General features: G+C 40.9%; 3 protein-coding genes across 5 annotated transcripts in view; 2 read left to right on the forward strand and 1 right to left on the reverse strand.

Moving 5' to 3' along the window:
- Positions 1-3,252, reverse strand: part of LOC117287897 (poly [ADP-ribose] polymerase tankyrase-like) — a 59,746-nt gene extending 56,494 nt beyond the window's left edge. The window contains exon 1 of the mRNA XM_033768505.1: positions 2,674-3,252. Coding sequence (XP_033624396.1) covers positions 2,674-2,766 — 93 coding nt within the window. The 5' untranslated portion in view covers positions 2,767-3,252. The remainder of the gene's footprint in view (positions 1-2,673) is intronic.
- LOC117287871 (Bardet-Biedl syndrome 1 protein-like) lies at positions 1-27,000 on the forward strand. Of its 3 annotated transcripts, none has more exons than XM_033768445.1 (15): positions 1-204; positions 10,592-10,767; positions 15,689-15,768; positions 16,312-16,494; positions 17,222-17,346; positions 18,946-19,034; positions 20,975-21,050; positions 21,605-21,736; positions 22,171-22,277; positions 22,718-22,838; positions 23,559-23,717; positions 24,220-24,448; positions 25,199-25,332; positions 25,840-25,974; positions 26,817-27,000. In XM_033768445.1, exons 2-15 carry the CDS (start codon positions 10,706-10,708, stop codon positions 26,988-26,990), a joined length of 1,806 nt encoding a protein of 601 aa, XP_033624336.1. In that variant the 5' UTR covers positions 1-204; positions 10,592-10,705; the 3' UTR covers positions 26,991-27,000. The 3 variants fall into 3 exon arrangements, with proteins under 3 accessions (XP_033624336.1, XP_033624357.1, XP_033624347.1); XM_033768456.1 differs by lacking the exon at positions 1-204 and adding an exon at positions 10,109-10,164; XM_033768466.1 differs by lacking the exon at positions 10,592-10,767.
- LOC117287890 (biogenesis of lysosome-related organelles complex 1 subunit 3-like) lies at positions 4,098-6,741 on the forward strand. Its single transcript, XM_033768493.1, has 3 exons — positions 4,098-4,507; positions 5,059-5,306; positions 5,833-6,741. The coding sequence occupies exons 1-3, from the start codon at positions 4,225-4,227 to the stop codon at positions 5,965-5,967; spliced, it is 666 nt and encodes a 221-aa protein (XP_033624384.1). The 5' UTR covers positions 4,098-4,224; the 3' UTR covers positions 5,968-6,741.
- Positions 27,001-27,013: the final 13 nt, after the last annotated feature.

The raw sequence follows: 27,013 nt of genomic DNA on the forward strand, positions 1-27,013 counted from the left end.
TCTTTTGTTGGTTGCTTTGTATTCATACCATATTGTACCAAATGTTGGAATGTGTAAAGTGGTATAAAACATCGGTGCGCAGAGAGTGGGGCGTTGGTCACAGTTTTATTTTTGAGGAGAAGCCCTGTCTTTTCTGTGAGTCTACTTTGGTTCGCCTCCCGGGAGCCCGAGACGGTCCCGGCGTGCATCGCTCTCAAATCCCATGTAAGTGCCATTTCTATGATCCCCTCTGCTCTTATATGTATTGTAAAAACTATTGTAGTGGGAGCCCCCCGCCCTGAATATCGTTGACAAGATTTGGCCATGCTAACGAGTTATTATCTCACTATATAGGTTTTTTTTATTTAAAAAGTGAATTATTGGAAAAATCCTAGATAGTCGAGTTGTTTTGCCTCCCCCAGACCCCACCCATACGACACATATTTTCTTTTTACAGTACATATTTGATTTGAAAGTTTTTTTAATTAGGCCCTGACCAAGTGTATCCAAAACCCTCGCACAGCCATGTGTTCGTTTGTTATAGCGGGCGATTTGAAGATAGCTACCTTTTCCAACCCACCCCCCTCCAACCCACGGTCCGGCCATAGTCGCACACGACAACATTCGGGGCAAGTCAGATGCACAAGTTTGTTTTAATTCAATGAGCATCATCATGATTGCGGTGTCCCTAATTATGTCATCATCGGTAAAATAGTTTCGCGTGGAAACTCCTCTCAAATGAAAGTGTTTCTTTAATGTATGGTCCTTCTTTAAATTGTTATTTTGAGTTAATTATAAGTTTTAAATATTACCAGTTGACATACAATCTGTAAAAAAGAAAAAAAAGAACTTGTATTGTTGTATATTTTATTGTGCATACCTCCATGGGTTGATTGTGTCTAGGTTCGATTGCGTTAATAGAAGTATTTAAATGCTTCAATTTACAAACACTACTGTTTGCGTATAGATCCGAAGGACTAAGTGACCTCAATATTCCAGGTCAGCCAAACGAGCATTCACCACACAATAACACGTTCTATGCACAAACCCAATACACACACCCATACAGGCGTGTTCCATTGTGTGCGTGACCATGACTGGTGTTGAACAAAATGGAAACTTTTTTGCTCATAAAGATGGCCGTGTGTAATAATCTACGCATTTCATTATTTTCATAAACAATACAAAAATGTTTCATACAAACATGTTTTACTACCCTATGTTAGTTGTGTGCCGGGTTTTCTGACCCCCCCCCTCCCCCATTAGACAGCCCAGGTACCCATGGTGTCCACCGGCCCCCATACATTGACCTATCATTGTGAAATACAAATTATGCCCTATAATAATATTGTCTGGCAATAATATTGCTGTATAGGCATAGTTGCACTTCCTTTCGTGGTCAGGTTTTGAGTGTCATATCCTCTTCCAGTAACTAATGTATACATGTATTTACAGTGTTTTGTTTTATTTTATTTGGTATTGTTTACATCCATTTTTTTTTTTTTCCCTTGTCTTTTTTATCGTTTATTCTGTTTATAATTTATTTTAAATATATTTTCACAGTCGATCATGGTGGTCTGTTTCTGTTCCCTATTTTATTTTACTTAATCTTCAATGTATGCTTTAATTTTCTTTCCTAAGATGATTCTATTTTAATTGTTAACTTTGTACATATCAGATTGTTTTTATATAGGCTATATGAATATTTCTTATTGTTTTTATTTGTATCCTTTCCTGTAATGGGCGGCTCGTCCGCTGTTGGTTTGGTCAATAAATATATAAACCATCCTCACAACGAATCATTTTTTTAAACCAATTTGAATTTAATTTTGAAAATGGTCCATCAATCACAAGCTGGCAAAACTTCCAACATGGACACGAGGGTGGGTGGGGGGAGGCACTTCATTAGTGTCCATGGTGAGGTGGGGGGTACGGACATTTCTTCATTTGTGGATGGCAAGGTGGAGGAGGAGGAATTTACTTTGTTTTTAATTTTGAGAGGCTACAGCTGTAGCTGATGAGGTACTTACTAGTATTTATAAAGGGCCTACGGACATATCTTCATTGAAGACCAATTGGGGAGGCTCCATTTGTTGTTCATTTTGAGGAGGTGCGGGGGATATTTTGAGAGGGGACTAGTGCGGGAATTGTTTAGACCAAGTTTGGGAAGGTACCGACACTGAGACAAAACTTTTCTTCATTTTGAAACCATAAGGTATAAAAGAAACTTCTTGGTTCATGAGGGGCGCCGGAGATACGCCCCTTATATAGTTTATGTTTAAGACCAATCGGGTGATGGGGAACTTTACCCCTATGGGAGGTGCGGCCATAAATTCATTTTGAGAGTAGCAGGGGAGGCGCCCCATCTCTTTATTTTCCAGCTGATATTTCAATAGGAAATTTTACCAAAGGATGAAACTTTGCCTCCTGGATGAAATGCGACATTTCTCAAGATGGGTGGTCTCAACGGGGAAGGGAAGCGTCGTGGTTTAACATGAATAGGCCAACCCACATATCATGCAGCGCATCATTTGCAAGGCGGCTTCTTTGAAGTACTCACTTCGATTATTTTGTTTATAAAACTTCCCTAGTCCCCCCTGCAAATAATGAATAATTATGACATATTTATGTGAGCGTATGAAACTAAATGGGGAAACAACCATAGGCCGTATGCGACGAGACTTTTCAGCCTACCTGTGAACGCGGTGGCGATACAGACTGTTTCTGACCATCACTGCTTCGACCCGTCCTCGGTCCGGCCGGAGTTTGGCGCAACCGGGAGGTCATCGCAGCACCTTAGCACGGGGTCTGATCCTCCAAAACACGGCGCGACTCTGCCAGCTCCGAAATTGGTGAATTTACAAAAATGTCTACAAGCCAAACACACACGGAAGCTTGTATAGAATTGAACGTGAAGAGAGGCGGTTCACAATGAATCATAGTGCGCATAATATTCTACATCATAATGTTGACCTTTGGGTTGAAGGACTCAATGTGTGTACTATAGGATCCAGGAACATTTACCGGGATTTACTGACGTTGCGATCATGGCAGAAAGTGAAAGTGTCATACAGTGGTTTTTGTTTGTAATTGAAGGGGTGGAGGGGGGGGGGGGTGCAATGATCCCCAACTATCAAATATTAATTCGTTCTGTTGTATATAAAAAATAGTTTGCAAAAATCAAAGAAGTCGGTGAAGGATGGGGGTGCCGCCCCCACCTCACTCCGTAGGTCTACTGCATGAGTGGCTAGACAGAATGGCTCATTGAACGACAGTGGCAGCCAGTGATCCCTTGACACCCCCCCCCCATGCGAGATCATTCACAACGTGAAACGTCACCCCCCCCCCCCCCCCTAAAAAAAAGGAAACAAACAACCCAACAATAATAACAACAACAAGTAAACAGCATAAAATGTATACAAAGTGTGAAGAAAAATGTGAAGAAGTGTGGTTTGAGCTATAGGACTTTAGGCATTGCCTTCGGGCTATTAATTGCGGACACGAACATCATCAAAAACAATTTGTAAGAAAACAAATCGGAAGCATTGTGAACTTTTATACATTGTAATATATTTGGTGTGTACTTTTCTTTTGTATAATGTGCTTGATAAATTTGGAAGTGCGCTCTTTCATCGGGGCTATAACGGGGGCTATCGAACACAGCAGAGCAGACTGAGAACCCAAAGCCAGGGTCTCAAAGAGGGCCAAAGAATCCATGGGGATGAGTCAGGTATCGTTCTCACAAAGTAAGGGTCGATCCCCGGCTCTTTGTATTGCACCCAGACGACCTTACGCTTTGTTATTGTGTAAACTGTCATTGGTACCTGTTTATTGTGCACAAAACCAATGCCCCTTATTTTTGACCGCGCGAGGGCGCTATAAATAGTATTTTGATCACTTCCGGGGGTACACGCGATTCGCCCTGCACAAATTAATAGGCGTTCTGTCACTTTTGTTGCGCCGTAGTTTCAATTTGCTTTAGAGGTGGATTATAACGGCTCCTTTAAAAGTCTTATTGTCTGTGATGGATTAGATGTCTGTGGTTATAATGTGTTCCAATCTTTAAAAACTGTTTTGCGTATGAATGAATATACCCCGGAAGTGATTGAGAGCGCCCTCACGCGGTCAAAAATATGGCCCATTCAGTCAGTAAAATGTAAACACATTACACAATCTTTGACTTTGGTGGGTGTAGCTGTTCTTCAGAGTTTCTTAGGAAAACAAACTTCGAGTAAATTGTTCCTAATGTCAGAAATAGTTTCAAGTGTTTATGGTGAGGCAATAGAATCAGACTCCGATGAAGAAGAAGGAAGTATGGGTATGATTGGGGAGAGGTTGCCGTTGGGCGTACCGACAGCAGGGCCCGTCCCGCTGCGTACTCTATCGGCCCAGCCTGGTGTGGTCGTACAGGGAGAAGCTTCAGAAACGGATGATAGTGAAGATGATGAGGATGATGATGAAGCGAGGATAAAAAACTCCTCATCTGACCCTGCTGGGATAAGACATGCGGGTCTCCCTCCATTGAAAGGTAACTCATTTTGCTTGTATTTTGGTTAATGTTTGGTTGGGGTTCCTAGCCTAGTCTGCTAAGTACTAGGTAGTAGTAGTACTACTATTACACTAGTCACTTATAAGTGAGTGTACACTACTCTGTCTGAGGACTTGAACCTACTATACTGTTAGTTAATTTTGTGTGACCTCCAGATCAACGTGTTGCACTCTACCAACTAATCTATCTTACCCTAATGTTGTCACCCATCTAAAAAAAACAGTAGAGGCCAAATAAGATTAACTTAAAAATGATAGCAAATGAAAATGGGGGTTGGAATTTTTTTCCACTTTTTGCCAGAAATTATTTGCTTCGGCCTACTTGTTTTGTTTCTTTCTTTGAAAATAAATAAATATATTATCAAAGGTCATTACTTAAATGTAAAACCACAAGTCAATACACTCATTCATTGTGCATGAAAGCTTGCTTTTGTGGTGTACGAAATGATCTTTGTTTGCACTTTATGTCAGTGGTACTTTTAATATTATACAGGTAATGATAACAGCTTATATTTATCTTTGTTTTTACAGTTGAGCTTTCACCCAGAAACGATGATTCAAGATCGCTATCAACAGGAAGTACAACATCACAAAATGAGTCCCAACATTCTGAGAAAAGCATATCCAAGTTTGATACACTGCTCCATCGTAAACTGCGAGAGAGAAATGCAAGTCTTCAATCCACATTGCATGACTGCGTAGCTGGAGCGTTCCTGTTATCTGCCAAGGAGTTAGGGGAAGCTAATCAAATGCTGGCTAAGTCACAATCTGTTATCCAGGTATGCTTGTATTCACTTAACTTTCCTAAACATCCCCCATCTGCCTTTGTAGGACGCAGTACTGCAGGCGGCAGGCCAAATTTAATTATTGTTTAAAATCGCAACAGGCATACTAATCCAAGTCCAAACATTTGCAGGAAAGAGAAATTTCAGACTTTTTATCTGAATTCAGACTTTTTGAAGTGTGACTGCTTGATTTAGACCAAACATGCCGTATTTGTATATATCCACCTGAAATAAGCCCGGGTCTTTGATCTTCTTCTTTGGTGCTGATGACACTGTTCCAAAAAGCTAACTTGAATTTATAACTCCATGGGTTACCAGTGGGTGGATATGTGCCATTATTTCAATATACCTCTTAAGGTCTCACTCCCAGTTTCAGAGTTTTGTGTCGGCAATGACTGTCACTCCTGCAAAAGTTGAGGTTAATGTTTGGTGCTTAGCCTTCCAGAATGACTCTGCTAACATGAAGTTCTGACTACCAACTACCTCTAATGCTTTGATTCTGTGTTTTTTTTTACCCAAGGATGTGAGCCATAACTTGAGAGTTTTCACCACAGATTTAAAAAAGATTGAACAGAGACTGGATATGATCAACTCTTGTGTCAACATTCCAAATATCAGAATTGAACTCAAACAAAGGGAACATGTCATGAATTAAATGACAGAAATATCACATTGCTGGTCAGTGTTGGCTTCAATGGACAGTCGTTGCTGAAGTTGAGAGGAAATGAATGCTTTTACTGAAGACATTTTAACAGTCGAGCTTCAACAAGGAATTGGGTATGTTTGATACCAGATGATATTTAAGATAGGAACCATTTGAAATCAGTCTTAGCTTCACATTTGCTAGTTTTTGTAATGTGATTTGTATGGAATGCATACATGTGTGTTGTCTTTTGGGATTTCTATTTTATGACTTTTTGTAACTTATTTTTGTGTGATTTTCTTTATCGTTTTATTCAACTCAAAGAAAGCGTCTTCTTAGGGGAAGGGTCATTCTGCAGATTATTTATTTTAAAATTTGAATCATAGATGTATGAATATAACGAACATTTATCTCTTGGCATTGGAAACAATGTACCAACACATTGGTTTATTTCTAGAAAAGACATGTTTCATAAATCAATTAATACTGGAGAATTATTGACTACTGTGTTCATCAATTATTTTAATAAGACCAGTCCTACATCATAAAGAAATCTGTCCCCCAGAAATCCTGTCCCCCATCATAAAAAAAGGGCAATTAAAATGGGCTGGAGGAGAGGGACTCACAAGAGGGCGCTATAAGAAGAAGCTTGTGTGAGAGACAGGATCTCCTGCCAGTCGGCCAAGCCTGTAATGGAGGAAAGAACTCTTTAGACCAGGGCCCGATTTCTGCTCAGCACAAAAATTTAATTAGCATGAAATGTCTGCCTCGATAAAAACAGGACAACCAAACTTCCATTTGTTGCATAATTACTTGTTACTGGTATTCAGCTGTTGTTTGCTCATCCTGAAAATCACATTGAAATTTGGCTAGTAATCCTGTTTTTATTGAGGCAGAAATTTCATGCCAAGCAAATTTTTGTGCTTAGCAGCTCTATGAAATTTGACCCAGGTTACCTGTTAGCATTGCATGTTTATAAAAGGGCCACATAAACTGGACTTACTGCAGGCGAAAATATTTAAATTATATGTTATAATTTTAAGCATATTCATTCAAATTAATTTAAATAAAGGGTTGGTGAAATGGTCCATCCAATATCATGTAAAATGTGTACTGATATCTAAAAAATAAAAAAGGATGCCCCAAAGTGATAAACGAATTTCCTTATTATAACAAATATTTGCTTCATTACATTAAATATTGTTACAACTATAAAACGATGTTTATGTCATGTTTTGAGTTTGTGCAGTAGAACCATTCAAACAAGGTATTTAGAAAAACACAGTTGATGGCATTTTTCTGAAAGAACGAACCGTTTTGAACCAATGACCGTCGTGCATACAGAATACCACCTCTCTGCTTTTTAGCTACAGCTGAAAACAAAAGACAAAAGTATAAGAACAAAAAACGCAATTTAAATCACATTCAAGCTTAAAGGCACTTTTTTGAAAAGACTTGCCGAATAAGTGGGAAATGTTGATAGAGAGTTACTTTGTCGATATCTGAGCCTGTTTTTGTAGCAAGGTCTTTTTAATTTGTTGATTTTATTAATTGAGGGATGAAAATCAACAAACTGATTTTGCCGCGTTGCGCCCATTTGGGCGTAAAACATCTGTGCTTGTTCAAGCGTTTAGCTACCGGATTGTTGTGGTGGGCGTCTGCCGTCATGTGGCAGTGCACAGTATTGCGTGGAATATAATGATATTAGGTATGAGTGCTGTAAACAGGTGACAGGAAAGTATGATTGCTATGAATCATAACTTACTGATTGATTATGATTGCCTGATTTGATTATCAAATGATGTTGGTACCATGAGATAAAGCAGCGTGGGCATAATGTTATTTGCAACCATGGAAGAAGGAAATACATAGACAACGTAATGACTGCACGCATGCACCAACAGCTGGCGTCACATTATTATCATAATGCTAAATGTGACATCTATTCGTGGTGATTACATTATCTTGGGGTGAAATTTGTTGAGAACAACTGCACTAACAATGCACATTAAGAACGATGTTACTGCAAGAATGTCAACTAATAATGGAGCTGGATTCACACAGATGATAGATCCGTATGATGTGCACCGAGGACACGCCAGCATTCAGCCATGCATGACAGTAAACACATCGATGTTTATGGATCTCTGCGCCGGTAACACTACCAGGCGAATTTATCCAACGGGTTCAAAGTTTGCTTGAATATTATTTGCGCAACTGATAAACGTTTATTATTGTGTGAACAGGGCATATGAAATTAGATTCGCAAAATACAATAACAAGCACACGTAAAAAGAATTGATGTGTGCTTGAACTGACACTGATGACATTTTAGGGTAAGATGAATCAATTATTGTCAATGACAAATTCACATCATAACGGCCATGTTGATGTAACTGCAGTGGGATACGAACAAACGTCAATAGGAACTGCATCATCGCTTCATACTCTACCAAAGAACAAACGTGACTCATTCGATAGGTCAATGACTAAGCATCAGTGTCTCACAGCGCAGCCCACAGGAAATATCAAAAGACATTCCTCATTTGACGAGCAGCTTGCCAAGCACAGAGCTTCACTCAAGTTTAAAGTCGACTCTCTCAAATCATCTCTGGAACAGTTTGATCAAAAATGTCGAAGTCATTTGAGTTTGACAGGATTGCGAAGGCGACGATCCGATGGTGATCTGTCTTTATACAGACAGTTCGTTGCCATGGGATCCGATACAACAACATCTGAGAGTGATACTGATGAAAGTGTGATTGAGGTTTGTGCCGATCAGAAGTTGCGTCAAAATCGAGCCACTCAGACAACCTTGTCATGTCGCTGTAAATCATTAAATCAGGATGTATGTGGATGTAAAACTTCATTGAAAGATGCTGTAACTCAAACTGTAGGCAATATTCATACTTCTGATATAAAAAAGCCTACTACTAATGAATTATTGGTGTTCAACATTCCCGCTAAGCAGCGATCAAATAATGGACTTCTTCTACCCTTGAATAACACGAGAACACAACCAGACGTCCAGTCATCTCCGGTCTTTAATTCACGTGATATAAAATCGGATGGTTCATTTTGCAACGGTTTGAGATATACACCAAAAACTAAAGCCTCGCTGAGACTAACACAATGTTCAAACGGTAATATTCATGAAAGTGACATAATTAGTGACGGGGAAGATTGTTTTGAGGATGGATTGAATTATAGTTTCCACGCTGATGATGACTTATGGAGACTTGCCGAGGAAGGAAGACTTCCTTGGATATGTGAAGCTGATGTCTCACAAATAAAGACGTCTGACAATAATAACAATACGCGCGATCAGCGGGTAGTTGTAGCAAGGTTGTTTTACTACAATGAAGTTTATAAAGTTTCTACTCCAGTTGGATTAATAAGACGATTTAACAAACCTAGAACACATCTCCCACCTTGGAGACGTATTTCCAGACCCCCTCCGTTAGACGTAATTCCAGAATAAATAATATATCACAACAGAAAACCTCGTTTTTGTTTTCCTTTTGTCACTGTACGATGGCGATGTTGCAAGTCCGTTTTGTTTTTGCTGGCACTTCTTTCACCGAAAAGAATTGTTTCGAACTTGTCAGATTAATATTGTAAAGTAAGCAAATTAAAAGAAAGTCAACTATATACTGACATCAGCTCTGACTTTTTACAAGTCATAATTATGGCTTATATCAGAGTTGCTCATCCACCTTAGGACGAGTTAAAAAGTAATACTTATGACTTGTGCCGATCGCGTATAATACTACTCGTTGTGTAGGCCTGCCAAGTATTAATTTGGAGATAAGTAAAAAATAACTTCAATTTTCTTTCTCCTTCTATGATCCCCCCCCCCCAACGCTTCTTAATGAGTTCGTTTTAAAACGAAAAACATCACATAAATTCATATAATGCTACGGCAATGCACAAAACGGCTTCCGCGGTGAACAAGGGAATTCCGTTTGCCGGAGATTCTGTCCCCCATAATGGAAACGTGGGCTGAAGTGGGGGGGGGGGGGCATACGGAGAGCGCCATAACAAGTACACATTATTTGCCGAATGGAGGGACAGCATCTCCCGCCCAACGGCATTATAAACCTTGAAACATTTTTTCCCCTGGGTTGTGACCTGCCGTAGATAACTTGAACAGAGGTGTCTAATATGGGGTATTCGGAAAGACGTGCCCGTCACTGGCACTGTTCATGGGTAAGTGAGGTATATTATGTGCTTGAACTTTGAAGATTTCTAAAGATTTAGGCCTAGTGTTCACTTGACGAAGTTAATTATTGTCTTTGATGTATTATATAGTCCTAGGTAGAACAAGAGCCACACCTAGCCCTACTTGGGTCTCGTCATCTGTGCTGTACACATATACACTAGTATAATACGAACGTGTAAGGCCACCAGGGCTAGGGCCACACCTAAACAAATACTTTGCCAACACCGAACGTAGACGTGGAAATAAATAGAAACTTCCTGCAGCCGCAGGTCTAAGAAGTAATGTAATTACCCGGACCCCCAATTCCCCCCCCCCATCCCCTGCTCTACCCCGCCCCTGCCTCCACCGTTATATTGAAATAGCGCCACCAATAGTTGAAATCAATACTAGACTGTACTCCATCCAATCTTTCAGGTGTCCTCAAACGTACTGTAAACTGGAGACCAGACATCATACATTCCAGTGCACTCAATGGAAAGCTTTTTCGTTGTTATGCAGTGAGTTATTCATGTAGAAACAGCTGCCAAAATGACTGCAGAAGTCGACAACAGTTCTCAAATGACCTCACAACTGTCAAATAGTGATGGCAGGTAAGCACCATATTCGTGGGAATGTAGAATCAGAATTGTGTATAACTATAACTCTACTTCTACACGGACGGAGTGTTGATGTTTTTTTGTGTGCATATCTTATCTATCATCAGTCAGTGCACTGGCATGGCCACTGCGTCTCTTGTGAATTGTCATTGTTTGCTACAATTCCAAATACAATACCACTGTGACTTGACTGATGCACAGAAATGAAAGAGTTAACAAAGGTAGATACTTGAAAACAAGATGTAAAGAAAAAGAAAAGAAAGTTTCTTTAAAATAGCTTGCCTGACTGATGAAACTTTACATATTCACTGAAAATTGTTTTGCCACATGTGTCATTTATTTGGAAGAAAAATGCAATTGTGTATTATTAAAAGTGTTTATAGACTGACAATTATATAGTCATAGAAAGGTTTGCGGTAACACTAACAACATATAATGACTATTTCTAATGAGTTTGGGTGGTTCTGAAAAGAACCGTTGGTTTCAACTTGACGTTTCGATCAGTATGCTCTGATCGTCTTCTGGATAAAGACCGACATTGTTTGAACATGAGAGTTTTAACCCAACTAAGTATGTCTGTCTGAATGATTAAAATTTTCACCATTTATGAATTAGTATTGTTTTTCTCAGCAGTCACAAATACAAAAGTTATGTGAACAGGTCGGTGGAATTATATTGGACTGATATATGAAAATCTTATCCCACAAATCAAAATTTTCTTAAAAATACCTCAACTACATGTAACATTAAATGATTTTCAATATAAAATGAACGTCCAAACTTCATTAGGCTTCTGAGCCTACCAGCTTACAATGGCCATCAACCGCCAGTAGATCGTAACCCTTGATCCTTATAGGGTTCATAGACTATCAACTCTCAATGATCATAACCCAAGATGATCCTTACCTTCACCACCAGCCGTTAAGGTCTAATCCAAAATGCCGCAGCCAGACTTGCCACAGGTTCATCCAAGTTCTGTCACATGAAACCTATCCTATGTCAACTGAACTGGCTACCCATCAGGTCCCGGATTGAATACAAAGTTCTCATTCTCACCTTCAAATGCATCCACGGTCTAGCTCCTCCCTACCTATCTGAACTTATAACCATCACGCAACCATCCCGCTACTCCCTTCGCTCCTCTCAAGGCATCACGCTGAACCACCCATCTCCCAAGATGCTACCCACACTTGGGGATAGAGCCTTCACTACTGCTGCTCCCAAACTGTAAAATATGTTCAAAACACTGCTCAAAACTCACCTGTTCTGTTAACAATATCTCTGTCAAGCGCATTTGAATATGTATTGTTATTATTATTATTATTACCGTCAAGAGATTGTAACCCTTGATTCTTCAAGGGGGTCATAGACTGTCGACCGTCGGGAGATTGTAACCCTTGATCCTTCCAGGGGTCATAGACTGTCGACCGTCAAGAGATTGTAACCCTTGATCCTTCCAGGGGTCATAGACCATCAGCTGTCTGGAGATTGTAACCCTTGATCCTTCCAGGGGTCATAGACTGTCGACCATCAGGAGTTTGTAACCCTTGATCCTTCCAGGGTTCACACACTGTCGACCATCAAAAAACATAACCCTTCATCCTTTTTAGGGGTCATAGACCATCGGCTGTCTGGAGATTGTAACCCTTGATCCTTCCAGGGGTCACACACTGTCGACCATCAAAAAACATAACCCTTCATCCTTTTTAGGGGTCATAGACCATTGGCTGTCTGGAGATTGTAACCCTTGATCCTTCCAGGGGTCATAGACTGTCGACCATCAGGAGATTGTAACCCTTGATCCTTCTAGGGGTCATAGACCATCGGCTGTCTGGAGATTGTAACCCTTGATCCTTCCAGGGGTCATAGACTGTCGACCGTCAAGAGATTGTAAAACTTGATCCTTCCAGGGGCAATAGACTGTCGACTGTCGGGAGATTGTAACCCTTGATCCTTTTAGGGGTCATAGACTGTCGACCGTCGGGAGATTGTAACCCTTGATCCTTCCAGGGGTCATAGACTGTCGACTGTCAGGAACTTGGTACCCTTTATCCTTCCAGGGGTCATAGACTGTCGACCGTCGGGAGATTGTAACCCTTGATCCTTCCAGGGGTCATAGACTATCGACCGTCAGGAGCTTGTAACCCTTGATCCTTCCAGGGGTCATAGACCATCAGCTGTCTGGAGATTGTAACCCTTGATCCTTCCAGGTGTCATAGACTGTCGACATCAACAAATCATAACACTTGATCCTTCCAGGGGTCATAGACTGTCGACCGTCAGGATCTTGTAACCCTTGATCCTTCCAGGGGTCATAGACTGTCGACCGTCAGGAGATTGTAACCCTTGATCCTTCCAGGGGTCATAGACTGTCGATCGTCAGGAGCTTGTAACCCTTGATCCTTCCAGGGGTCATAGACTGTCGACCATCAGGAGCTTGTAACCCTTGATCCTTCCAGGGGTCATAGACTGTCGACCATCAGGAGATCATAACCCTTGATCCTTCCAGGGGTCATAGACTGTCGATCGTCAGGAGCTTGTAACCCTTGATCCTTCCAGGGGTCATAGACTGTCGACCGTCAGGAGATTGTAACCCTTGATCCTTCCAGGGGTCATAGACTGTCGATCGTCAGGAGCTTGTAACCCTTGATCCTTCCAGGGGTCATAGACTGTCGACCATCAGGAGCTTGTAACCCTTGATCCTTCTAGGGGTCATAGACTGTCGACCATCAGGAGATCATAACCCTTGATCCTTCCAGGGGTCATAGGCAGTTTGCCATGATTTGATGTCCAAAAGGGTGTCCAAAGTTGTGGTAAATTTGAAAACTGGTTTGAATCCCACTCTTGTCAGTTCAACCCCCCCCCCCCCAAAAAAAAAAACCTTTTTATACATGAACTACTTAAAGCCCTTTCTTTTTAATTCAATAATTCTTGTTTATGGCAATACATGATGCTTTGGTAATTAACAGCACATTATTTCAAAACAGCATTTGTTTGAAACTAAATTTAGTTTATTTAGTGCAATTGGTGTGTGTGTGTTTTATGTTAAAAAATTACTTTAGATTTAGTAAAAATTTAGTGTTCAGTCAACTTTACAAAAAATGCTGCAAATCTTGATAAATCATATTACTCTATACAGTGATATCATTTGTCATAAGATTTGCATTAATTATCATTAACTGACATTTAAAAACATCTGCTTCGATGACCAATACATATGTTTCATTCATATTTATAGATTAGGTAGAAAAGAGCCTTCCACAATATGTTTTATAGATGATGCTTTTAATAATGCAATTTTAAAACACGCTTTGGGATCCACAACAGTATGAAGCTGTACTAACTGTCTGGATTGTGGTAGTTTCTATGAAGAGGGAGGCATGCAGATTCTAATTTGATATTCCGTTACCATTTTCACTCCTATCCCAATTCAAATTGTTATTTTGCCAGTCATCACTTGTAATTACTCAGGTAGTTTATTGAGCTTAGTGCATCGTCTGTGTGTGTGTGTGGAGTAGTAATTGTAGAGTGCACCTTGCTAATGGAAGCACTTTGAGATAGACTGCCAATGATAGCACAAGATACTTGTGAAGCTGTACTGAGGCACATGGGATCTGATCCTGTGTGGCCAATTACTCCTAATAAGTTTGGCTGAGGGAGAGAGCTAATAATCTTGGCCGAGGGAGAGAGCTGGAGAGCAAAGTGGATTGTCACGACGGCCTGCAGTTCTGCCTCTTATAAGAAACGGACTGTAATAAGCTGATCTAATCCTAATATTGGCTCCTCTTCAAATGACGGAACAATGACTGTCAGATCTACATTGTAGAAAGGAATCAAACTATCTTGGATATGTTTGAAACTAAGAGAGGTTGCAATAACACCATGTGAATAAGTAGTGAGTGACTTGTAATGTTGGTTCTGAGAAGAACCAGTGGTTAACGATTCAACATTTCGATCAGTATGCTCTGATCGTCTTCAGGAGAATGCTGGGCTCTGTTTACATGTGCTGAGAGTTGTGTTCTTGTGTTTCTACTAAGTCTCTCAGGTGGAATTGATCATCAGATGAGAATAAATTATCCCACCAGTGCCAGAATCTTGAATCTTCACTTCAGTCCCGTTCACTTCAGCTGTATCCATCAGAAGCGAGGTTTGAAGTACTCGCTGTCGAGCCTGTTGAAGGGGCTCAGCAATTTCCCTCTGGTAAGGGGAACTTCTAGGAGGAGAATTTAAATTGGTTTTGAAACATTGCAAAGGGCACCACAGCAAAAGCACAAGGCACCAGGACAATTGCTGTGGGTGCTGTGGGTTACTTCAAGGCCTACACTGTGGGTGCTGTGGGCTACTTCAAGGCCTACACTGTGTACTCGTATCCCTTCATTGCTGTGGGTGCTGTGGGCTACTTCAAGGCCTACACTGTGTACTCGTATCCCTTCATTGCTGTGGGTGCTGTGGGCTACTTCAAGGCCTACACTGTGTACTCGTATCCCTTCATGATGGAAAGATCTTCAACGGTTACTGATGAGATATGGGACTCTATCTTCAGGAAAGACCCTCATCTTGTGTACCAAAGCTTCAGTGATAAGGAAGATGATGACAGACCATGTCAAGACACTCAGCAGCAATTTATAAACAACTTAAAGCAACTCAATGTTAGTGGTGGACACTCGGAGCAGAAAGACCAGACTTACGTGTGTGCTGAACAATCACGTGGATATTATCAAAAGATTCAGAAATTACATACAAAGGAAAGGTATGTCAGATTACAAAGAAGCATCACTTAATAGGATTTGCCCTTAACTTTGTCAGTGACTGGCCAGCAGGTCCAGTTATTTTTTCATTTCACTGGTCCGTCAACTTATGCACTTGGAGTTCTTTGTAAATAATAATGTGTTTTTTATTTTTTATTTTCTAACAGTGCACATGAAGGTAATTCCAAATGGTTAGATGCCCACTATGATCCTGTGGCTAATCTCTACACCTTCTCATCTTGCATGAGTAAGTATTACAATGCGCTATAATCATTACATCACTTTACGAGTATGAAGAGAATTGCTTCAACTTGGGTTTGTTTATCACACAGTGTGGACTGATCTCTAAAGACACAATTTTAAAGTGTCTTATGAATGGCAGTGTACTGCAGTAACATGCACAGATCGATCATTTGAAAGCAAATTTTAATTTTTATGAGCAAAGTCTGTAATCAGTAGAGGCAAGTGTTGTCCAACCCTAGATGTGTTGTGGTGATTGCTAGTTCTTTGCCCAAACGGTGCGAATGTAAAGGTACAATTTTAAAAACCTTGAGTTATTTTATCTTTGAGCATCAAGTAAATCTAATGATGTGTGATGTTTTGAAAGGCGCGACTGACTGTTCAACACAATTCAAGACCGTAAGAAACAAAATAGTCAATGCCCAAGTAGGTATTTTAGCATTTTAATGTCCTTGATGCAAACAGAACTTTAATATGAACCAGCATTGTGAATGCATATTGAACACAAATCTTGTGGATGAATCATTTGTATGTTATTCTTCCTCATCAGCCTTTTCCGACATAAATGGAGACGGTGAAAACAAGTTGGTGATTGCTGATTTGGGTACCGGCTCATATAACATGAAACTCAAGGTATACAAGGGTACCAGTATCATGAGTGAGAATACCATCATTGAGTTACCAACAGGCGTCAGTACATTCTTCATGGACACCAATGAACCAAGAGTACCAGGTAAATGCAATCTCCATCTTATAAGTTAAAACTGAATGAGTTAAAACTTCTTAAAACTGACTTAATAGTAATAATAATAATTTATTCATTTATTATGCGCAAGTTTCATAAAAAAAAATTGTACAGATGCGCATTACAACAATATACAGATATTAACAATAATTTAAACAGATTTAAAAATGGTAATTACACTGAAAATTACGAGAACAATAGTTAAAGTCAAACAGCAAAAAAATAAAACCACAGCCGGCAAAAGGCCACGTAAAAGTCTAGTAAAAAGCCTGGCGGAATAAATGGGTTTTGAGCAATGTTTTGAAGGTACCTGTATTGTTGGCCATCCTGATTGCGTGTGGGAGAGCATTCCAAAGTTTAGGAGCAACACACTCAAAAGCACGAGTTCCCAGAGTACTTTTCGTTTTACAGAGTGGGTAACTGAGAATGGAAGTGTCATTAAAACTACGAAGACAATATTTAGACAAAGACCTTATTACATGGTGTTACCGCAAACTTTTCTATATAAAGACCTTTTAGTTAAAAGATTACACGGCGTGATATGGCAATATCTATTTTAAGTACTGTGTCTGAACGACCTCTGTGATTCTAGTCGGACCTAATTTTAAGCCCTGTTCACACCTCTTCATTGAAGAATAGTTTAAAAGGGGCTCGAGTAATCTGCTTTCAGAATTTGATGAAGTATTTTATATATTTGAATTGTTTTGTTTTGTAGCCATTGCGGTTGCTTCGGGACCATATCTCTATGTGTACAAGAACCTACGACCATATTTTAAGTTCACTCTACCACCATTGGATGTGAACCCGGTGGAACAAGACCTATGGAACCAGGCTAAAGAGGTAAGTTATCAAGTGTTTTTAAACCCTTCTATCTAGATTCATTACAGTGTCAGGCCTTGAAATCACCCACAGCACCCACAGCAATTGCTGTGGTGCCCTGTGCTTTTACTGTGGTGCCCTGTGCTTTTACTGTGGTGCCCTGTGCTTTTACTGTGGTGCCCTGTGCTTTTACTGTGGTGGCCTGTGCTTTTACTGTGGTGCACTGTGCTTTTACTGTGGTGCCCTGTGCTTTTACTGTGGTGCCCTGGGCTTTTACTGTGGTGCCCTGGGCTTTTACTGCGGTGCCCTGTGCTTTTACTGTGGTGCCCTCTCCAAATTGACATTTTCCTCATTAAGGTGCTCTCTACCAGAGGGAAATTGCTTTGCCCCTTCAAGAGCAAAGTTCAATGACCTGTGACAGCGTGTTTCCGGAACTTCTCATTACTTTTCCAGACCATTCAAAGGTCAATTAGCCATGCCAATATTAGCTTGGGGGTAATTTGCGACTGATTGTTGGTCCTGATTTATTGCAAATGATTACATCAAAGTGACATTGTGTGATTAGAGGTTGGCCTGGGGTTACTGCTCTACTGACAGGCTCTCTAGAATCAGATGATTGATGTACTCAATTATTCAGATTGAAGTCATTTAGCTTTTCCAATTACTTGACTGTCGGAATACTTAATGACAGGATAATAATGATATCATTGAAACAACCAAGAAAGATGAACAAGTACGCTGTCAATGTTTATTAATAACATCATTGTTTTTATCTTTATTAGTTTGTTATTGTTGGTACTGTGCAATATTTGTCATTTAATTAATCTTGTAGTTTCATGACATAATTTCAGCTGATGTGTTTTTTCTGATAAACATCATGCGATAATTGGTGTGAATCTTCTTCAAAGTCTACAATTTACTGTCATGCAGTAGTCTAGTCAGATGAGGATTACTGTCATGCAGTAGTCTAGTCAGATGAGGATTATTCAATTTACTGTCATGCAGTAGTCTAGTCAGATGAAGATTATTTCAATTTACTGTCATGCAGTAGTCTAGTCAGATGAGGATTATTTCAAATCGTTGTCCAAGGAGATTGAGTTTGACAATAAGGCAGTTTATATAGTTAAAAAATTTGGGTTGAACAAAGAAAAATTTACTTGAACCAACGACCTTCGGGTTGACGTGCCGGTGCTCTACCAACTGAGCTATGTAGCCCTATGTTTTAAGTCAATATCTTTGTTCAGGGTGCCAGTCTAAAGCCATACAACCTGAAACTGCTGTATCACCAGGGATCACACCCAAGGTTTTATCTTGCGGCAGTTTCCCTTGTGATTTATTATGTAGTATTTTTACTGACATGACATTGATGTGTCTATACTAATGGGTGATTAGAGTAGGTTTGTGGCTGGGATTGAACCTCCATGGGGACCAATTATAATAATAATAATAATATTATAACAAAAAGAAATTCACAAAATCGCCAAATTGCCATGGCCCTAAATACAAATGTAAAAAGCAAGTTATGACTTATGTAATCTTAAATCTCCGTAGGGACCAATTATGACTTAATCTTAAATCTCCATAGGGATCTATTATAACTTAATGTTGGTTTTGTTGCAGGACAAGATTGACGTGACGGTACTCCGAGAGATGTTAGATAGTATAAGAAGAGAAGGGAACGAAGGAGCGCTAACGGTCAGATCTCTCAGGTACAATTATGGATTTGATTTCTTATCCACTGGGAGAACTATTGACGTTGCCAAGAATACAACATCACTATTAGTTGGAAATTGCTGTCAATTGTGTATAATTTCGCTTGCATTTTGGTAAATGTGTTGATCATAGATAATGGCATTTTCACGTTCTTTGTAACTGAAGCTTTCTTTATATTGTGAGCATACGCTTGGCTCGGTTGTTTCTTTCCCTGCCTTTCACCTCTGTGGACCTTAGTTCGAATCCCACCTCAGACTGAAGCCTTCAGCTTGGCTCGGTTGTTTCTTTCCCTGCCTTCCACCTCTGTGGACCTTAGTTCGAATCCCACCTCAGATCGGAGCATTAGCTTGGCTCGGTTGTTTCTTTCCCTGCCTTTCAACTCTGTGGACCTTAGTTCGAATCCCACCTCAGATCGGAGCATTAGCTTGGCTCGGTTGTTTCTTTCCCTGCCTTTCACCTCTGTGGACCTTAGTTCGAATCCCACCTCAGACTGAAGCCTTCAGCTTGGCTCGGTTGTTTCTTTCCCTGCCTTCCACCTCTGTGGACCTTAGTTCGAATCCCACCTCAGATCGGAGCATTAGCTTGGCTCGGTTGTTTCTTTCCCTGCCTTTCACCTCTGTGGACCTTAGTTCGAATCCCACCTCAGATCGGAGCATTAGCTTGGCTCGGTTGTTTCTTTCCCTGCCTTTCACCTCTGTGGACCTTAGTTCGAATCCCACCTCAGACTGAAGCCTTCAGCTTGGCTCGGTTGTTTCTTTCCCTGCCTTTCACCTCTGTGGACCTTGGTGCGAATCCCACCTCAGACTGAAGCCTTCAGCTTGGCTCAGTTGTTTCTTTCCCTGCCTTTCACCTCTGTGGACCTTGGTTCGAATCCCACCTCAGACTGAAGCCTTCAGCTTGGCTCGGTTGTTTCTTTCCCTGCCTTCCACCTCTGTGGACCTTGGTTCGAATCCCACCTCAGACTGAAGCCTTCAGCTTGGCTCGGTTGTTTCTTTCCCTGCCTTTCACCTCTGTGGACCTTAGTTCGAATCCCACCTCAGACTGAAGCCTTCAGCTTGGCTCGGTTGTTTCTTTCCCTGCCTTTCACCTCTGTGGACCTTAGTTCGAATCCCACCTCAGACTGAAGCCTTCAGCTTGGCTCGGTTGTTTCTTTCCCTGCCTTTCACCTCTGTGGACCTTAGTTCGAATCCCACCTCAGACTGAAGCCTTCAGCTTGGCTCGGTTGTTTCTTTCCCTGCCTTTCATCTCTGTGGACCTTAGTTCGAATCCCACCTCAGACTGAAGCCTTCAGCTTGGCTCGGTTGTTTCTTTCCCTGCCTTTCACCTCTGTGGACCCGGTTCGAATCCCACCTCAGACTGAAGCCTTCAGCTTGGCTCGGTTGTTTCTTTCCCTGCCTTTCATCTCTGTGGACCTTAGTTCGAATCCCACCTCAGACTGAAGCCTTCAGCTTGGCTCGGTTGTTTCTTTCCCTGCCTTTCACCTCTGTGGACCTTAGTTCGAATCCCACCTCAGACTGAAGCCTTCAGCTTGGCTCGGTTGTTTCTTTCCCTGCCTTTCACCTCTGTGGACCTTAGTTCGAATCCCACCTCAGACTGAAGCCTTCAGCTTGGCTCGGTTGTTTCTTTCCCTGCCTTTCACCTCTGTGGACCTTAGTTCGAATCCCACCTCAGACTGAAGCCTTCAGCTTGGCTCGGTTGTTTCTTTCCCTGCCTTTCACCTCTGTGGACCTTAGTTCGAATCCCACCTCAGATCGGTGCATCTCTGAAGTAGGTTCAATCAGTGTATCATTTGGTACAACAATTATTTTATAAGGGTTTTAACAAAACTATGTGTAGTATCAATTGGATTATAATTTCATAAAAAGATAAACATTTTCTTGAATCTAAACGAAGGGGTTGAAATAGACTTAACGATGGCTTGTTTTGTTATCTTCAGGTATTTAATGCTACAAGACAAGGAACAAATGGAGACCTTTGCTCAACTGCATAAACAGACTGCCATTAAGAGACAGGTGGGTGGAAGATTACAATCAATTAGGATCAAAATAACGTGTTAAAGGCACTGGATAGGTTTGGTAATTACTCAAAATATCTAATAGCATACAACCTTACTTGGTAACAAGCAACGGAGAACTGTTGAAAGTATGAAACATTAAGAGAACTGGCTCCCTCTAAAATATTTGAATCTGAGAAAGACTTCAGGCCTGAAGCCTTTCGCTGGCATCTGAAAGCACCCACATTTGTGCAACAATGGTGGTTTTTTTCTGTAATTATTCTCGTGCAACTTAGATGACCTATTGAGTCCAAACTTTCACAGATTGTTATTTTATGCATATGTTGGGATACACCAAGTGAGAATACTGGTCTTTGTCAATTACCAAATGTGTCGAGTGCCTGTAATGAATCATAGTATATTGCATTCAAATCAGACATGTTTTCTCCAATTATTGATGAGATTGACTGACTAATTCCTGCTTGGAAAGTCTGCAATTATGTTTATCTGTTGAAGCTGCAGAGGAAATATACAGCATGGATTGTTAATGGATTGATGTTTCTTTCTCTGTAGACGGTGATAACATGTCTGGATATCTTGAAGAAGTCGTCAGCGGAAGAGGATGGCATCAGTTGCATTGTGGTCGGTACAGAGAGTAAAGAAGTGTACATCTTAGATCCAGAAGCATTCACAATCTTAGCTAAGGTAAGATGGCCACTTCAAGGTGAGGGCTACACTTAACTGGTTTGGGCTATCGACCCAGATCAATTGCCACCAGGGGCACGTTGCTACCTACACCTGGAGCATGAAACAGGGTTACCCCCTTCACAGTCTGTAAGGATGTAGGTATCATCCGCTAACAGCCTGCCTGGTAGAGCAGAATGCTTTACCTCCTAACTTTTTATGAAGCAGTTATGGGGTAATGCTCAAAGGCACAAATGCCATGACCAAGAATCGAACCCACACTCTGCTGCTGACAACACCAGAGCTTGGGTCAGGTGACTTAGAACGCTTGGCCACAAAAAAAGAGTTACTTTTGTTTTCAGAATGTTGATTGTTTAAACATTTATCCTACATTTGATGTTACATACTTGATTCTAAAATGTGGCCATGCTATATTTATTTTTGTCTTGTTGCAGATGTCTATTCAGAGTGTGCCTGTATTCATGAGCGTCAGTGGCTTATATGATGTAGAGTATCGCATCATTGTATCCTGTCGAAATGGCAACATTTATTCACTCAAAAGGTAAATCAATACTCAATGCTTGGTAATGGTTAGCTTTACGGAGTAATACTGTCTCTATGGAGTAATACTATCTCTGTGGAACCCCAATAGGATACAACAGGATACATGTATGCTGACATACAACGATTATTCATGACTGAAAAGCACTCATAAATCATTCATTATATCCACTCCTTCACTCAGAATTTACTAGTTTGCATTTTCTGTTCTTTTCTCTCCTTTGCGATAGTTTTGCGTATCTTTGTCAATTAGTTGACAATTTCATTGTTTGTATCTGCATTTTGTATTAATGCTTTTGCTAACTCCTCCATTTTGCTAAACACTGTGTGGAATTGAACAGTCAACCCGTTGGTTTGGAGAGAGTGGGCAAGAATATTGTGGTTGGATGTATGGATCAAACTCTGCAATGTAACAGTCTATATTTGATTTCTGTGTTATAGAGGAATGAAGATGGCTAAACACTGTGTGGAATTGAACAGTCAACCCGTTGGTTTGGAGAGAGTGGGCAAGAATATTGTGGTTGGATGTATGGATCAAACTCTGCAATGTTTTACTATCAAGGTATGTACATGTATAGAGCAAGGACTGAGCCAGACCCATTGCTTCAAACTAGGCTTATCTCAAGTCTTTGATTTCACCAAACTTTTCCTAACTAAGGATTAATCTTAGGACTTAGGTTGAGTTCAGTTCCATATCCATAGACATTAGGACGCATTGAACCCGTCCTAAGTTAGGACGGGTTACTCGTCCTAGCTTGAGATAGGATTAATCCTAGCGTTTCGTGAAATCGGCTCCTGGTTTATGGTTGAAATAATTTGGGGTTAACACCCCCGAACAAAATAGGGAGACCACCAACATAGGGCTTGATAGCTCAGTTGGTAGAGTGCTGGTTCAGTTGGTTCAAATCCCGCTCTAGTCATTTTTGTTTTCTTTGTTTGACCCGAATCAGTTTATGGTTTGCATACATGTAGCACTTTGATTTTATTATCAGTTAATGTCTACAGTTAATCAATTGGTGGATGCCAACTGTAATCGTTGCGTGTCGCTGCCAAGCAATCAAATGCAATGGACTCAAGCACGGGTGTTTCTGTTCAGGGGGCTAAAACAGGGTTATCCCCTTCACAGTCCATGAGGAGGAGCCTGGTTGGTAGAGCAGAATGCACTACCTAGCTTACATGTAAAGAAATGGGTTGTTTATGTTTATCTCGAACATAGCTCCGTATGTCTTGTAGAAAAAGAAGGAAAAAAACTACCGACTATTATTATGTTCTTTTTTCCTAGGGTAAGAAGCTTTGGTGTGTATACCTCTCATCCAGTATTACAACAATGGCCATCATGGACCATAAACAGAAAGGCTTCAAGGCGGTCATGGTGGCACTCAACAATGGTGAAGTTCAATTCTATCGGGAAAAGTATCTCATCAACACAATCAAATGTGATGTAAGTTTACTCAAAACATTGCAAATATTTATCCAGTATTTTGTATCTGTTTTTTAAATTGATTTTATGTAAATTACTGTATATTTTTATTTAGTCATGCTCTTCTAACCTTTATGTGTGGCAGCAGGGCCCAATTTCATGACTAAAAAGTGGTGCTTACGGAAGTAGAGAATTACGCAGGCAATTTTTGTTTGTCCATGTTACTACATTCTTTGCTTACACAGCTAGCACAGAAATTTGGCACTAGCACAGTAAGTGAAGAATGGTGATTGTAAGTGCCGAATTTGGCGGTAAGCAGAGCCACGAAACTGGGGCCTGGTCTCAGGTCTCAGTAATTACTTTGGTTTTGTTGCTTCAAGCCCATTTAGAATTAAGTTTGTGTCGTTCTTGGTTTGTGAAGGCTGATATTTGTTCTAACCGGCCGAATGCAGAATGGACTTACAAACAGTAAACCTGAAAACTTATTTATTTTGACACCGTGGTGTTTTGTTTGTTCGTGTAGGATGTGATAACTGGACTTCAATATGGACGCTTTGGCCGAGAAGACTCCACCCTAGTTCTAACCACAAGGAGAGGAAGTCTACTCATCAAGATTCTTAAACGAAGCGCCATGTTTGAAGACAAAGATCTGGCCAGGGGTCCACCTCCTTCCCAAGCACATAAACTCAATGTACCTAAGAAGACTAAGGTGTTTGTTGACCAGACTATGCGAGAAAGGGAGAATGGGATATGTAAGTCAACTCAAACCCTACCCATTCAGGGTAGTCATTTCTTATCTTTGTTCTAAGGCTGTCTTGGAATTAGGGGCTACAGCTAGATTTCTGCGTCATCATGCAATGAGGTTCAGGACATCCTTAGCAATACTCTTTGCAACAGTCGTAGCCGTAGCCGTAGCTGTAGACGCCAATTCGGAAAGGCCTAACTCTCATAACATTTAGATTTAGTTTGCTAATGAGAATGAGTTCAACAAGTTTGTTATAATTTGATTTTTGCCAGATACATTTGCTCATAAATGACATGATATGATATGAGATACATTATATTGTCAGTAGGTGCAATGGACTCGGGGGGATGAACACTGTTGGGTTGACTCAGTGGGTGTAGGGGTTGAAACATGGATGGACTTAGGGGTGAACCCTGTGGGTGGACCAAGAGGTTAACCCCTAGGTCCACCCAGTGGGTGGGTGGACCCAGGACATCAGTGGGTGGACCCAGTGGATGGACCCAGTGGGTGGACCCAGGGGTGGACCTAGGGGATGGAGCCCAGGTACGGCTGTTGGCTTAAACTGGGAAATGAAAGAACGAAAGTCAAATGAACCTGCTTACCTATGATGACATACTTGATCAACCAGCCTTCATGCTTTATTTAAAACCCTCTAGCAAACAACTGTATTGACCTGCCCCTGATTTTAGACGTAGGTATTCAACTAGGTTGGATTTTGAAAACTAAATAATACTGTGATTTCAATTTGTATTTCTAGCTATGCATCGTATGTTTCAGCATGATCTGTACCGTCTAAGGCTCAATACAGCAAGGTCGTTTGTTAAAGCTCTTGATAACAGCTTGACACCAATCTCATCTAATCCTGCTGAACCGCTGAAACTCTCTGCTCAGGTAAGGCTTAATAGGCCTATCACAGGGTTCTTAAAACCAACATCCATGTTACATCATATAGGTTGCTTCGTTCTTTGGATGGGATGTAAACCCGTTGGTGATGTGTGTTGTGTAATGCACATAAGAGCACCCAGTACACTTATCAAAAAAAGAGAAGGGGTTCGCCCCTGTGTTCCAGGTTTGTTTAGCAGCGAATTGCGCCACAGCACCTTGTAAACCATTACATGATGCTATGTAAAAGGAGTAGGTCTCATAATTCAAAAGTAGTCCCACTTACCTTGCAGGAAAATGCTGAATGTTGAAGCGCCTTGAACGTCACTGAGTGACCAATGTGAGCGCTATATAAGAAGCCACTATTATAGGAAGAAATGGTCTCCTGGGATAACATGGGGTATTGGAAGAATCCGAGTGTGGTAATGGTGCATTTATTGTTGAAGGAAGTCAATTGAAAGAGCGATTCTTATTTCAAGAAATTCAATTATTAGCGTCTTTCTTTCTGTGTGGCAGATTCAAGGTATAGGACCAACGTTCAAGTTAACAGTAAATCTTCAGAATACATCCCTTAATCTACCGTCCATGCAGCTTCTTATAACGTTCTTCTATGATGAGAAACTCTACTCACTACAGAAGACTATGATTGATGTAAGTACAGATCTTAACAATGTGGAATGATATTTGGTTTTACCCATAGATGGATGTGTGTAAAGCACTCTAAAGACCCATTGCACAACGGGCAGCGCGCATACAGGTGCGTCTCCTCTCCTCTTCAAATGGTGGTCAAAACATGCACCAAAGAATGGAACATGTGTTTACACGCGCATTGGTGCGTAAACACGTGTACCATCCTTTTGTCCACATTTTGACCCCCAAAATGGCAGACAGAAGACGCGCTTGTATGCGTGCTGCCGTTGTGCAATGGGTCTATACTCATAGAGCCGATGTCTCACTACTAGACCACCGAGATTCCCTTATTTCTGCTTACTAAAGCAAAGAATCGGCACTTACAGAAGCAGGAAACTCTGCGCTTTCATCAAGCGTATTGCACTGGTTAGCAGTCATTCTTCACTTACACAGCTAGCACAGCAAGTTGGCACTTGCACAGTGAGCGGCAAGTGGTGACCGTAGGCGCAGAATTCGGTGGTAAGCAGAGCCATAAAGTTGGACCTTGGTACCTAGAGGCAGTTGGAATCCTGCATTTTAGGAGCAGGTTCGGCAACAACTTAGAAGAGAATAATGTGGATATTTTTTAACAGGACTTGGGGGGGGGGACACAGAGTGTTGAGTACACAGTGCTTACGAGTAAACCCAAATAACATTCTTTATCAACGATGCAACTTTAGCCACTTTGGAATGCTATTAGAAGAGTTTATCAGACCTTTGCTCAAATCATTTCAGCGTGTAACCACTTACTACTGTTTACTACAGACACTGACGGTTTTACTCAACTAATTTTCCATTATTATTTGTAATTTGCTTGACTGCAGGTCCCCATGCTTGTGCCAGGACTTAATTACTCCTTCGAGACTCTGGTGGAGTGTTTGAGTGATAAGGGAATCTCAGATGTAATCAAGGTATTTGTGTTGAAACAAGGAAAGACTAGTCCTGTAATTACAGCCATTATCAACATGCCAGTTAGTGAAACAATGGTGGTTGTCTAGTTTGAGGGATCTCCACTGGTCTT

This window comes from Asterias rubens, chromosome 1, assembly GCF_902459465.1.
Source record: "Asterias rubens chromosome 1, eAstRub1.3, whole genome shotgun sequence".
Lineage (NCBI taxonomy): Eukaryota > Metazoa > Echinodermata > Asteroidea > Forcipulatida > Asteriidae > Asterias > Asterias rubens.